The 13,533-nt window shown below is 39.7% G+C and overlaps 1 protein-coding gene across 9 annotated transcripts in view; it reads left to right on the top strand.

Moving 5' to 3' along the window:
• Nucleotides 1-13,533, top strand: part of gbf1 (golgi brefeldin A resistant guanine nucleotide exchange factor 1) — a 92,346-nt gene that overhangs the window by 46,929 nt on the left and 31,884 nt on the right. For 4 of the 9 annotated variants that reach the window (XM_055018963.1, XM_035942267.2, XM_055018962.1 and 1 more), the window contains exons 5-16: nucleotides 235-353; nucleotides 695-803; nucleotides 1,365-1,425; nucleotides 3,768-3,822; nucleotides 4,347-4,427; nucleotides 8,032-8,179; nucleotides 8,483-8,712; nucleotides 8,958-9,126; nucleotides 9,409-9,623; nucleotides 10,101-10,199; nucleotides 10,355-10,549; nucleotides 13,304-13,496. In XM_055018963.1, the coding sequence (XP_054874938.1) occupies nucleotides 235-353; nucleotides 695-803; nucleotides 1,365-1,425; nucleotides 3,768-3,822; nucleotides 4,347-4,427; nucleotides 8,032-8,179; nucleotides 8,483-8,712; nucleotides 8,958-9,126; nucleotides 9,409-9,623; nucleotides 10,101-10,199; nucleotides 10,355-10,549; nucleotides 13,304-13,496 (1,674 nt within the window). Of the gene's footprint in view, nucleotides 1-234; nucleotides 354-694; nucleotides 804-1,364; nucleotides 1,426-3,767; nucleotides 3,823-4,346; nucleotides 4,428-6,965; nucleotides 7,002-8,031; nucleotides 8,180-8,482; nucleotides 8,713-8,957; nucleotides 9,127-9,408; nucleotides 9,624-10,100; nucleotides 10,200-10,354; nucleotides 10,550-13,303; nucleotides 13,497-13,533 lie in introns of all 9 variants that reach the window. The other 5 variants (XM_023296147.3, XM_023296155.3, XM_055018965.1 and 2 more) reach the window with 2 other exon arrangements.

Below are 13,533 nucleotides of genomic sequence, written 5' to 3'. Positions count from 1 at the left end.
AGTGTGTTTTTCATGCTATCTCTGTTGCCCTGAGTGTAACTTTGTTTTGTGCACAGTGTATTTGTTGCCACATTGTGGCAGCTGAGGCTCAAAATCCCCCCAAAATAAACACTTCTGCCAAATGTTATGCCTATACATTAACACTGCCAAAATTATGAAAAAAACTAAACATGTAAAGAAAAAAAATAGCCGCATAAGGATTAAGAATATTGTGCGTTTGTCTTCTATCTACAGATGCTAACCATGAAGCAGCAGCAGAGGCCATTGAAAACATGGCAGATGCAGTCACACATGCTAGATTTGTTGGAACAGATCCTGCAAGTGATGAAGTTGTCCTGATGAAAATTTTACAGGTACATGTTTTTTGATGGTAGCTGCAGTTGTCTTGTTTGACCTCATAGAACCAACAAATGAGGTTCATGTTCCACCCACTCATAAGTGGACAAAATAAACATTACTACTAATGATGTCTTTATCTTCAACAATGTCAGTGTATTGCGTATTCAATTTATCACCTAGCACTAGCTATGAGAATCTCACTATTTGTAAGTTTTGTCAGTATTTTATATTATCTAAGTAGTATAATTTTGCTCACAGATTGTAGTATGTAATTACTTTTGGCTTCATCATCGTAGAAATTTAGTAAGAGGAACTGGAGTGAGACTGCTTTTTAGTAAAGTTGTATTTGCTTCAGGTCCTGAGGACTTTGCTGCTGACACCTGTTGGGGCCCATCTGACCAACGAGTCTGTTTGTGAGATCATGCAATCCTGCTTCAGGATCTGCTTCGAGATGCGCCTAAGTGGTGAGTTTTATCATGAACCAATCAAATATTATTCTAGTATGTTGACAGTCATTTCTAGGACAAATTACAAACTGATGTTAATTGAGGGCTGCGCAGTTGATTGGTGTTTAGCACTGTTGCATTGCATGTTCTCCCTGCATGGGTTTTCTCTGACTTCTTCCCACAGTCCAAAAACTTCATAACAACAACAATGATCAGTGATTATTGATATCGACTGAAATGAAGCATTTTATTGTTTTAAACTGTGGAAAAGTGGGATGTGGTTACACAGGAGAAAAGCCTGACAGATGTAGGGTCTGCCTTTTATTTTATTTTTGAAAACTTTAGAAACCGCAAGTAAGTCTGCACTCTGAGGCTGAAGTGCTCAGTTGGGACAATATGATACTAAGAGTTCTTTAAGATATGATGGGGACTTGATCATATAAGGCTTTACATGCGAGGGGAAGAATTTTAAATCCTGTTGTGGATTTCACAGGGAGCCAATGAGTTTGTGCTACAATAGGAGTATTCGTTATGTCATTTTATTCTGTTTTAATGTCTATTCCTCTTCTGTGTTTGCAGAGCTCCTCAGGAAGTCAGCTGAACATACACTGGTTGACATGGTGCAGTTACTATTTTCCAGGTAATTGTATGGTAGAGGGGTGGATGAACGATAAGTCCTTAACCACATTAAAGTAGTTATACCTCAGTGTATACACTACTAAAGGGGTTAGGATTAAGTATATGAAATACAGTTATGTTTGTTCTGTTAAAATGCAATGCTATCTTTGGAACTAATTTGTTTCTGTTTAATGCCTGATCGAATTGAATTCTGCTTCAAAGCTTTTTACAGCACAATAAAGTAAAGCTTTACAGTAGAATTTAAAACCTTAAATCTCAAGCTGTCCCACAATGGAAGAAGACTGGACTTCAGTTGCACTCCTCATCACCTCTGGATTATAAACTGGAGGTTTTCTCTATGTACCTGCTTCTCAGGCCTCATTATACCCCATGAAGCTCATAAATTTCATTCTGCACTCTGCACAGGGTCAGTAGGCCACAGATTCACTAATGCCATAACATGATTTCTCCTTTGGCATTTAGCATAAAAATTCCGCTCTCCCTACACGCACGCACGCACGCACGCACGCACACTCACACATACACAGACACAGATACACAAACCTATCCCCACAAACCACTGAGTCCTCATGCATCAGAGTGCCAGTCACATTCAGTCACAGACAAGGCGCTGAGCCAATTGAGCTGCACACTGTATGATCTGCATATAGATGAAGCTGGTCTCTCCTTCAACAGCAAAGCTCCAACCCCCATAAATACTAAGAGGCATATCTACACACACACACACACACACACACACACACATACACGCACACACTCACACACAAGCTCACATACAGAATTAGCATTGCCAGCCATGCCAGACAGAAGCAATCAGGAAAATCAGCTACAAAAAAAAGCTCATCTGAATGTGAAGGAGCACCGCTAGAGAACAAACAGAGCTCAGAATAAAGTTATGGTTTGATTCACCTCCTCTCTGAAGGTGTCTATGTCTCCACCAAGACTATTAGATGCAAGATTTGTCACAAAGTGCTGGGATGTGTTTCCTCTAGCAAAGTGCAGTGTAGGTTTTTGCCAAGCTTGTCGCCATTCACTGACACTCCCTCCTGGCATTCTTTGCCTGATTTTATTTACTGGCAGGACTGTTATGGCACCTTGTTATCATGTCCTCTTACAAGATTTCACCGTTTGAGCATACGGCATGGCAGCCAGAGTCGTAAACTGAGCTATCCATGCCACATGAACAGGAGATATAATTGTAGTGTGGACTTTTTACTCATCATTCTGATAATGCTCTCTCTCTCACTCTGTCTCTCTCTCTCTCTGTCTGTCTCCTTCTCTCTCTCACACACACACACACACACACACACACACACACACACACACACACACACACACACACACACATTCAAGCACCACACATCTCATTTCATTCATGTTCAACCCCTAACCCTCTACTTGTCCACAGACCCCAGATAATAGAGATGTGAGTGCATCTGGGATTCTTCCCCCACCCCCATCAGATAATAATGAGCAGTGGCTCTTCAGCGGGAGTCTTAGATTGCCTGCTGAAAGTATTAGGCATGTTAATCTGTTGGACCCACAGATCATCCAATAATCATGCTTGCAAGACAACACTCTATTAACGCTGAGTTAATGTCAGGAGGGGGTTGCTGTTTTTTTTTTTCTTTTTTTGAATGTGTATGTGTGTGTGAGACTGGTAGTGACATCTCATTTTCCACCAAAGCTTTAGAGTCCACAGAAACCTAGTGACACACACACACACGCACGCACGCACGCACACACACACACACACACACACACACACAGACACAGACACAGACATATACACACACTCTCACTCTTTGTGCGAATGCCTTGAGAATAGGAGCCAGCATTGTTAATCAAACACTGGAAAAGTTTATTTGTGGCTCAGGTTGAAGATGTAGAGATTCCAACCATGATATTGCCTTTTAAGCAGCTTAGGACACATTCTACACTCCTTTGTACTGGAGACCTCCTTTGTTGAAAATCAAGATATTTACCTTGAAAACATGTCCATATAGAGTTTTTTTTTACATGTTAGAAGACATATCATGGGTAAAATAAGTATTTTTCACCATGACTAAACTCATCTGCCTTGAAAATGCAGTATACAGTACTGAAAAACACAGATTGAGACATTTTGGGTTTTATACGTAGCAAACGTAAGGAACCAGTTCTGTCAGCTTACAGGATGGGACTTTGTGTATCCTTATTGTTCTTCAGAATTGGTTAGCAAGACATGTCAGATTAGGAGTTTCATGTACCTCTTAGGATGATGCCTAGACTGTACTCAGGAAAATATTTGTCAGAAGATTGTTTACCCAAAGACTGCATTAAGTATTTTGTTTGTTTTTCCAGACTACCCCAGTTCAAGGAGGAGGCCAAGAGTTATGTGGGTGCCAACATGAAGAAGGTAATGTGACTGAGATTTTGAATGCATATTTGATCTGCTTGCTGTTCTTGTGCTCTTTTTTTCCATTTTAATTGTGTTGGTTTTTCCTCATTGTCTTTGGGTTATTTTTGGGTTTCTGTCTGAATGTTTCATATGTAGTTGTGAAGCGCAGTTAATGATGTAATGGGATTACTTAACTGGCAAATATATATACACATGTCCTGAACAGCAACATCTACTAGACTTTCCTGCATATTGTAATCTGTAGTACTCTTTAGAAGTAGTTAGGTAAAATGACTGTGGTTCATTAATCGGGGAATTAAGAACTGAGTTTCTGAGTAAACTTTAACACCACCATTAATGGTTGTTCTATTCCTGCCACCTGTCCCTAGCAATGTAGCCCCCTCTAACCTAATTTTTTCCCTGTTAGTTCAGTTTCACTTTTTTGAACTTTAAGTTTTCTATGTTACTTGCTATTTATTCAGTACAAGTAATATTAGCATTAGTAGTATAGTAGTTATTTTAGCTTGTTTTCCTTTCTACAGACCCCGTCTGGTTTACTGGCGACTCAGGATCTTATTTGTGGAGAGCAGCATAGAAACACAAGTCAGAATGGCCGAGAGAGGGTACTTAACTGGCCCACACTATTGCCTTTCTGGCACAGTGCGCTGACCAAAGCAGGGTTAGCATGGCTACTTGGTGGGAGTGCATGAGGTTGCATTGGGCTGCTAATAAACTTTGTCGGTTTTTAGGATTTAGAAAATGGTAGCCTGTGTGTCTTTTCAACTTATTAAATCTGTCATCAACACTGCAGCAGTCTGTCAAAGTGTTTTTTCTGTAATTCCACCACTACACATTCTAATTGCACTGACTAATTAGAATAATACTATTAAGAGGTAGAACTGTAGTTTGACTTTTGCCTGTCAAAATACTACATGTATGAAATGCTGCCATTTAGTTGCATCCTTGAAGATGAATGAAATATAAAACACATTTCTGTGTCTGTGTTCTAATTGCTCATTTATCTCTCAATACATGCTAAATTACTATCAAAAATATTTCAGTAAAATTTTGTATGTTTAATGAGTTGTTTTCAATGACAATTTTAAAATTTTGTTAAATTAATTTATCCAGTTTAATTGGATTTAGTGGCTAGCTAAAACTGACCATCATTTACAGTCATACTCGACGGTTAACTTGCAGATAGTATCTGTAGCAGTGAGAGGTGTGTGCTTGGATTTGAGTTAGTAAATCTGAAAACAATAGCTGTGGTAGAAGTCTAATTTGTTCGCTCTTCTCCTTCCCCTTATCTAATAACACAAGTAAGGGCGAGGTGTGTGCAACTCTTTATCGCCATACCACTGTATAAATGTAGTCACTTTTTGTAATTGAATCATGTATTAAGGCTTTGATTTGAATCTGTAACTAAACTGCGACTCATCCGTGTATTCTGTTGAACTCGAAAATATGTCACATGACCATGACTGAAGATGTTAAGATGCTCTGATTTGCGCTGCAATATGACAGAGGCCACTGTCCCCTTGGTGATGTCATGAGTTTAGGGAGCACCTCTACAATCATACACTTGTTTAATTGACAACATGAGGAAGGAAATGACTGTATTCAATCTGTATTAAATCATTTCTACTGGACTGTATTACTTAGTCAAAAATATGTCTTTGAATGCCCTTAGCATTACTAACTGGTAGTTTTGCATAGCCACACTAATGGTCTGGCTGCACTTCATCCCTCTACAATGAGGCAACTTCTTGGTGTACATATGCAAAGCCACCCAGTACATCCTCAGCCTTGAAACCTTCTCTCTTGTCTAAACATCTTTGGTAAAAACACTCCTTGACATGGCTAATTTATGGAAGTTTTCAAGTGTGGCATCTTGCTTGCCTTATTATGGTGTACCAAGCCTGAATTGGCTCATTACTGCTTCCTCTGTCTTTATCACAGTTACATTAGCTGTTTATTCTCTGTCTGCCGCAAGGGACAATGAAGAGCCTGTTCCACACTCGAAAACATGGACAAGGCGCATGGAGGTTTCTGTATTTACCTGAAGTATTTTCAAACTGTGTTTAGATTTACAGGCGAAAAGGCTCAATGGGTGAGCACGACTTAAAGCTTCAGTTAAAAGGCAACTGGACTTTTGTTTTTGGTTTTTCAAGACATTTCACCTCTCATCCAAGATGCTTTTTCAGTTCTGACTAACGGGGAGTGTCCCAACTTATGTGGATAATGATCCCTTAACAAACCAAGACTCCCGGGTGTGAATAGTTGTGAAACTGCTAGGTTGGTGGCATGTATTATAAGTTTTTGATAAGGAGTGTCATAGACCCCCTCTTTGGCTTGCTCTGAATTAAACATTGATGACTTCCTTCACATTTATCTTCTCTGTCCTGAATGTGGGCACTGCTGTTCTCAAAGAATTGTCCCTCATCCTTTAGATGCAGGTGGACTGCTGAGTCTTGTCCTGACCATGCACTTGTGCAGGTGTTGTTTTGTCTCCTCTATGTATATGTCTGTGTACTCGCAGCAGCATTGGACAGCATACAACATTGCTCTGCTCGTGTATGGGTGTTACATCCTTAGGATGATCCAGTTTTTGTTTAGGAGTGGTTGCTGGGTCTGAAGTGCACCGACTTGTTATGTTTGGGTAAAATTCTTCTTAATTTCTCAGACATAGAACCAAAGAGAAGAATCATAAAGCAAAACTGAGTTCCTTTTTTACTGAAGCTCTTATAATTACCATGACCTGGATCATTGAGAATTTACCCGGATGGTTTATCTAAGCTTTTAAAAGGGAATATTACAGGACTGTCCAGTGCGAAACGACTCTGAATTTCCCAGTTTTCTCAATCTCTTTTGAATTACACCTGAATATTAGCTATTTAAATTGTTTCAGCAGATGTTGCTTTTGCATGGCCTGTCTGCCCGTCCTCGAACACTACTTGCTCATTAGCTGGCTGCTCATTCACTAGCGGTTAGAGCCTGTAGTGGCTGTGTCCATGTCTCCAAACCCTGTGCACTGTTTGGATTCCACACCCTTCCTGTCATGCTTAAATGTGTGTGCTTCAATGTGTTGTGTATTGGTGCCACTGCTGATTTGTTACCATCACTAATTCCGGGCACCTGCTTGCTCCCCCTTCTCTTCTGAGGCTTACAATATCTTGTGGAAAAACAAGCGTGTGCAGGTAAGGAAGATGACTTCAACTACTGAGGCTGGAGAGTCTTTCTCTATAACCTTTTCCCTGCCCTTTTTAAGATCTCACTAGCCTCCCATTTCTTTAGTCTGTACTAAAAGGAGGAACATGATGTGCTGTATTGAAGAAATTTTCATCTGTGACTAAAGAACAAAACAGTTTATTTAGAAACTTCTGGACGGTCTTGATTTTACACATAGTTTTCTATGATGTATCTGTGCTTGTAAATGCTCACATTGCATTCGTATTATTATTGCATTATGGCATTGCCATTTAATAATTTGGGTTTACGTACTCCTGCATATGTGTCAGCTGCTGTTTACCATGCCATCATGCCACCCATATGCTTTCCCAGCTGTTTCAGGATAGAGCATGTCTAAGTGTCTTTTTTGGAAACAAAACTACCTCATAAGAGTGTCGTAAAAAGTAAATAGTTTGAATGAATAAATACGAACACTCACACTGAAAAAGCACCTTTAGGAATAAAAGCATCCCATATCTTTTTTTAGACAGTAGTTGCATGCATGCGCATATTCTGCAGTTTCTCTTCCTTCCATTGTCTCATAAAAATTATGTGCTGGTTAATTAACAGTTGAAGCTGTGTTCTTGTTACACTGTGATCAAATAGGATGTTCTCTTTTGAGCCTCACACTTCTTTGTGAGTGTATATCATCTGTTGAATTTACTGCATTTTTGTTACTATAATTACTTATAGTGTTGCCAAAACATGTTGTACAGGGTTAACCTTCCAAGAATAATGCTTTAGAATGAACACTGAGAATGTTGTGTATGTAGCTTTAGCTATGTTGTGGTAGGTAAAATATTGGAGGTCATTGTGTATTCATTTTAAATAGTGTTTAGTCTCAGAGACCACACCAGTCTCAGTTTTTGGAGAAAAATGTGGAACGATTTTCTTTGAAATAAAGCATCCTGTCTGATCATGGCCTTAATCAGTAAACATGGACCAGCAGTTCAGTGTGTTTGGAGTTGGTGTTTCAGTGAGCCACTTTATTTCCTCCAGTTGAAGATGCGTGCCGGTGGAATGAGCGAATCATCCAAATGGAAGAAGCAGAAACGTTCACCAAGGCCACCTCGCCACATGGTCCGAAGTCCCTCTGGTCAGATGGACCCAAGTCAACCCAGCACATTCAGCAACAACAACATTTCAGGTAGAAGTCACTACTTTAATAAAATGCTCACAATCTTTAGAGACTATTGTCAGCTCTCAGATCATTTTAGAAGATAAATTCCTGTCAAGTTCTGCAGCTGTCTCTTCTTTCAAAATTCCTGGAAGGGTTAAAAGCAGACCAGGGTAACATGCAGCTTTACATTGAAGCATTATTTATTGTCTGCCAAACAAATGTGTAGGCAGTCTGTGGTGGACCTACTGCTGTGGATATTTGTGCATGTTGGTGAATGGTAATATACACATCATACTATACCACTGATTCGCTGCATCTCGTTTCTTTTAGGTGGTGTCCCATTCATTGAACAAGGTTTGTCCAACTCCAGCCTTCCAGCCTCAGACAATGCTGGCTCGTCCGTTTCCAGCCCTACAACTACAGACAGTGGCCTGGACACCTGTTCCAAAGCCACCTCCAGGGAAGACCTTTCTGACCTGGAACAGTGTAGCTCATCTGCAACCTCCCCTAGCACTGCTACTACACACCATGGGAATGATTCTTGTGCTCTGGATGGACAGGTAGGAATGTTCAAAATATCAATAGGCCAACCCGCCATCTCCCTTCAACTCCTAATCCTTTCTTGCACCATGGACATTGTACTCAGTTAGTAAATAACTTTTTCCACCACTCATGTTCACTTTGTGAAATTCTGTCTATTGGTGTCATTGTGTATGTATTCAACTGTAGTGACATCGTCCATCTTTTTTTTGTGAAGCTGCTATGTGTCTTTAACTTCTTGTGTTCTGTTTCCACTTACATCCAGTCTGAAAGTGGGCAGGTTGAACCAGCTCAGGCAATCTCAGTGGAGTCCATCCCTGAGGTTCTAGAGGATAAAGACTCCATTACAGATCAGTCAGACAGCGCCTCTGTCCATGACATGGACTACGTTAACCCCCGAGGAGTCCGTTTCACACAGTCTACACAAAGAGATGGTAGAGGGTTTTAAAGCTGTGATTTCTCTAATGTTTAACCTCAGTTTTTGTTTTTTGCATTGTCTTGTTTGCAAATGGGGGAAACACTTTTTCCTGATACACAGTTTACAAGTTAACAGCTGCTTGTGATAAACAGTGAACTCATGAAAAGCTCAGTGCATATTAGTTGATTTTGAGAGTTCAATATTGTACAGTCCTGATACTTTCTTTACGCACTGAGAACATTTTCTTATCTTGTCAGATAAAACTGTTCCTTAACTTCTGTCCTCCATTTGTTTGTAGGAGCATCTCAGCTTATCCCTTATGGCCTGCCATGTTTAAGGGAACTTTTTCGCTTTCTAATCTCACTGACCCACCCCAATGACCGTCACAACACTGATGCCATGATGCACATGGGCCTGCAGCTGCTGACTGTAGCACTTGAGTCGGCACACATTGCCAACTACCAGTCTTTACTAGTGCTGGTCAAAGATGAGCTCTGCAGACATCTCTTCCAGGTAAAATAGAGTGTATAAATAATGTTTGTAGTTGTTGCATATCTGTATCTGTATGGTCTATCATTGAATCGATACTTTAGGAATATTTTCTCTGCATTAGTGACAGCTGGTGTGAGAAACAGCTTGTTGATAAAAAGCTTTTTGAGCTCTATTGTCTAATTCCAAAACTGTAAACACTTGGGAATAAGAAACTTGCAGAAACTACTAGCTAGGTGTAGCCACTTTACATTGGTTGACTCAAAGCTGACACTTGTGGCATCTGGTTGAATCCTTATATTTTTAAATTCATCACCGATGCAAATTCTTGATTTCATTAAAATAACATTGAAATAACACTGTAGTGTTTCTGCCATGATTTGTATGTTTGATACTTGCCAAGTAGCACTAAAAGCAAAATGATATTGTATTTGGAGAAAGCTGGATTTTTAATGTATTTTAATGTCTCTTTTGTGATGATGTGTCTGATCTATTTTGTAGCTGCTGAGTGTGGACCGTATGAACCTGTATGCTTCCTCTATACGGGTTTGCTTCTTGCTTTTTGAAAGCATGAGAGTGCATCTAAAGTTTCAACTTGAGGTAACTATTTTATCCAGTTTGCTATGTTTTTTTTAAATTAAAAAAAAAAATTAAACTCTGTCAGTTGACTGTCATCTAAAATGACTCATGGAATCTAAATGTATGGTAAAACTGTCCTGATCCAATACTAATCAACCTCCGTTTTGACCTGGCAGATGTACCTGAAAAAACTGATGGACATTATCACATCAGAGAACATGAAGATGCCATATGAGATGAAGGAAATGGCTCTCGAGGCCCTTGTCCAGCTATGGAGAATCCCCAGCTTTGTCACTGAGCTGTACATCAACTATGACTGTGATTTCTACTGCTCCAATCTGTTTGAAGACCTCACCAAACTGCTGTCCAAGGTAATATGCCCTTATAGGGTCACTTAAAAAAAAAAAAATATTTGTATTTAAAACATCATGAACACTTAAAATTTCAGAAATCCTTGTGTTGTTTTTAATGGTAGTTTTTCGCTCATTTATTTAAATGTCAGAAAAAAATACAATATGACTTCCTCCTTTGCTTTATTGTAATCCAAATGGATCAGACTTGACTCATGATCGGAAGAAAGACAATTCAATAATTATTTTTCTCTCCTGCTATTTTGCAGTATTAGAAGTGGTGGATGAACACCTTTGCTTTAAACGTAGTATATGTATTATACTAAACTTAGTATAGATGGATGAAGAGATGGATAGATAGATATGCATTCATACATACATGCATGCATAGGTAGATAGGTAGATAGGTAGATAGAAATTCAAACCAGCAGGCAGATGGGGCCCCCTCACATAAAGAGCCGGGTTCTGCTCGAGGTTTTTTTCCCTGTTAAAAGGGTGTTTTCCTTGCCACTGTCGCCTTTTGGCTTGCTCTGGGGGTCAGGCATATGGGTTCTGTAAAGCGTCTTGAGACAATTTGACTGTAATTGGTGCTATATAAAAAAAATGAATTGAATTGAATTGAATTGAATTGAATTGAATCAAGGTGTCCAGTAGCTCACACATTACATGTAAGAAAAATAAGGTGCAAATCATGTTGGCAGAAGAACCAAGTTAAGGTGCAAGAAAAAAAACTAATGGTGTTCGTAGGAAAAAGTTTTATAAAGTGTAAATTGGGGACAAAGGATCTCTTGTTGCTCTCAGTCCTACAGTGCAGTGAGATTAAAGCATAAAAATAAAAATATGCAATTAAAAAAAACTAAAATATATATATATACATATATACATGTGTATATATATATATATATATATATACACACACACATACGCATACACTATATTGCCAAAAGTATTCGCTCACCTGCCTTGATTCGCATATGAACGTAAGTGACATCCCATTCCTAATCCATAGGGTTCAATATGACGTCAGTCCACCCTTTGCAGCTATAACAGCTTCAACTCTTCTGGGAAGGCTGTCCACAAGGTTTAGGAGTGTGTTTATGGGAATTTTTGACCATTCTTCCAGAAGCACATTTGTGAGGTCACACACTGATGTTGGACCAGAAGGCCTGGCTCTCAGTCTCTGCTCTAATTCATCCCAAAGGTGTTCTATCGGGTTGAAGTCAGGACTCTGTGTAGGTCAGTCAAGTTCATCCACACCAGACTCTGTCATCCATGTCTTTATGGACCTTGCTTTGTGCACTGGTGCACAGTCATGTTGGAAGAGGAAGGGGCCAGCTCCAAACTGTTCACACAAAGTTGGGAGCATGGAATTGTCCAAAATGTCTTGGTATGCTGAAGCATTCAGAGTTCCTTTCACTGGAACTAAGGGGCCAAGCCCAGCTCCTGAAAAATAACCCCACACCATAATCCCCCCTCCACCAAACTTTACACTTGGCACAATGCAGTCCAACAAGTATCGTTCTCCTGGCAACCGCCAAACCCAGACTCGTCCATCAGATTGCCAGATGGAGAAGCGCGATTGGTCCCTCCAGAGAACGTGTCTCCACTGCTCTAGAGTCCAGCCTGCTTTACACCACTGCATCCCACGCTTTGCATTGCACTTGGTGATGTATGGCTTGGATGCAGCTGTTCGGCCATGGAAACCCATTCCATGAAGCTCTCTGCAGAAGCACTGTTCTTGAGCTAATCTGAAGGCCAAGTTTGAAGGTCTGTAGCGACTGACTCTGCAGAAAGTTGGCCACCTCTTGGGACTATGCGCCTCAGCATCCGCTGACCCCGCTCCATCAGTTTACGTGGCCTACCACTTGGTGGCTGAGTTGCTGTCGTTCCCACACACTTCCACTTTCTTATAATACAGCTGACAGTTGACTGTGGAATATTTAGGAGTGAGGAAATGTCATGACTGGATTTGTTGCACAGGTGGCATCCTATCACAGTTCCATGCTGGAATTCACTGAGCTCCTGAGAGCGAGCCATTCTTTCACAAATGTTTGTAAAAGCAGTCTGTATGCCTAGGTGCTTGATTTTATACACCTGTGGCCATGGAAGTGATTGGAACACCTGATTCTGATTATTTGGATGGGTGAGCAAATACTTGGCAATATAGTATATGTATGTGTATATATCTATTTTAGTGGTTTGATGTGATTAGAAAAAATTATTAATAGCTATATACAATGACTGTGTATATATATGTATATATGTATGTGTGTGTATATATATGTGTGTATATATATATGTGTGTGTGTGTATGTGTGTGTGTATGTGTGTATATATATATATATATATATATATATATATATATATATATAATATTTAAAAATGCCTTCTGTGCAAACACTGCTGCCACTGTCAGCAACATTTGAAGCTCATTAACTCATGATGAACAAGTATCAAATTTATCAAAAACTTAAATTATTTATTAGCTATTTTTTCTATCTTTCTGTTTTTCTTCAGTAGGAATGTGCTTGAGAAATGTGGCAAATAGTATTCCATGTGGCACTAAAACCATCTTCATAAACTGTTTTTGAGTTCTGTTTCCTTAAACTACACTACTTCTTAATTACAAGTTTAATGAAACAAATCTTTAGTTGTGAAACCTTTTTGAGACAATACGTGTCTTAATAGATCATAAAGCTGACTCTGTGAGCTGATGAAATATTTTTTAATTAAAACAGCTTTTTTGTAAAATGTTTTTTTTCCCTTTTGCTGTAGAATGCATTCCCAGTATCAGGGCAACTGTACACCACCCACCTACTATCACTGGAGGCTCTGCTTACAGTGATTGACAGCACTGAAGCCCACTGCCAGGCCAAGGTGCTCAACAGTAGCACTCAACATGATCAGTCGGAGACACTGATGGCAGAAGGAGAAGGTTCAACTAAAAATGGAACAGATTCTGCAACTGGTATACACACCCCTGCACACATCAGTGACGCTAGAGA

This window comes from Amphiprion ocellaris, chromosome 16 (assembly GCF_022539595.1).
Source record: "Amphiprion ocellaris isolate individual 3 ecotype Okinawa chromosome 16, ASM2253959v1, whole genome shotgun sequence".
NCBI lineage: Eukaryota > Metazoa > Chordata > Actinopteri > Pomacentridae > Amphiprion > Amphiprion ocellaris.
The sequence above is the reverse complement of the archived record's forward strand: the minus strand, read 5'-3'. Positions and strand labels throughout refer to the sequence as shown.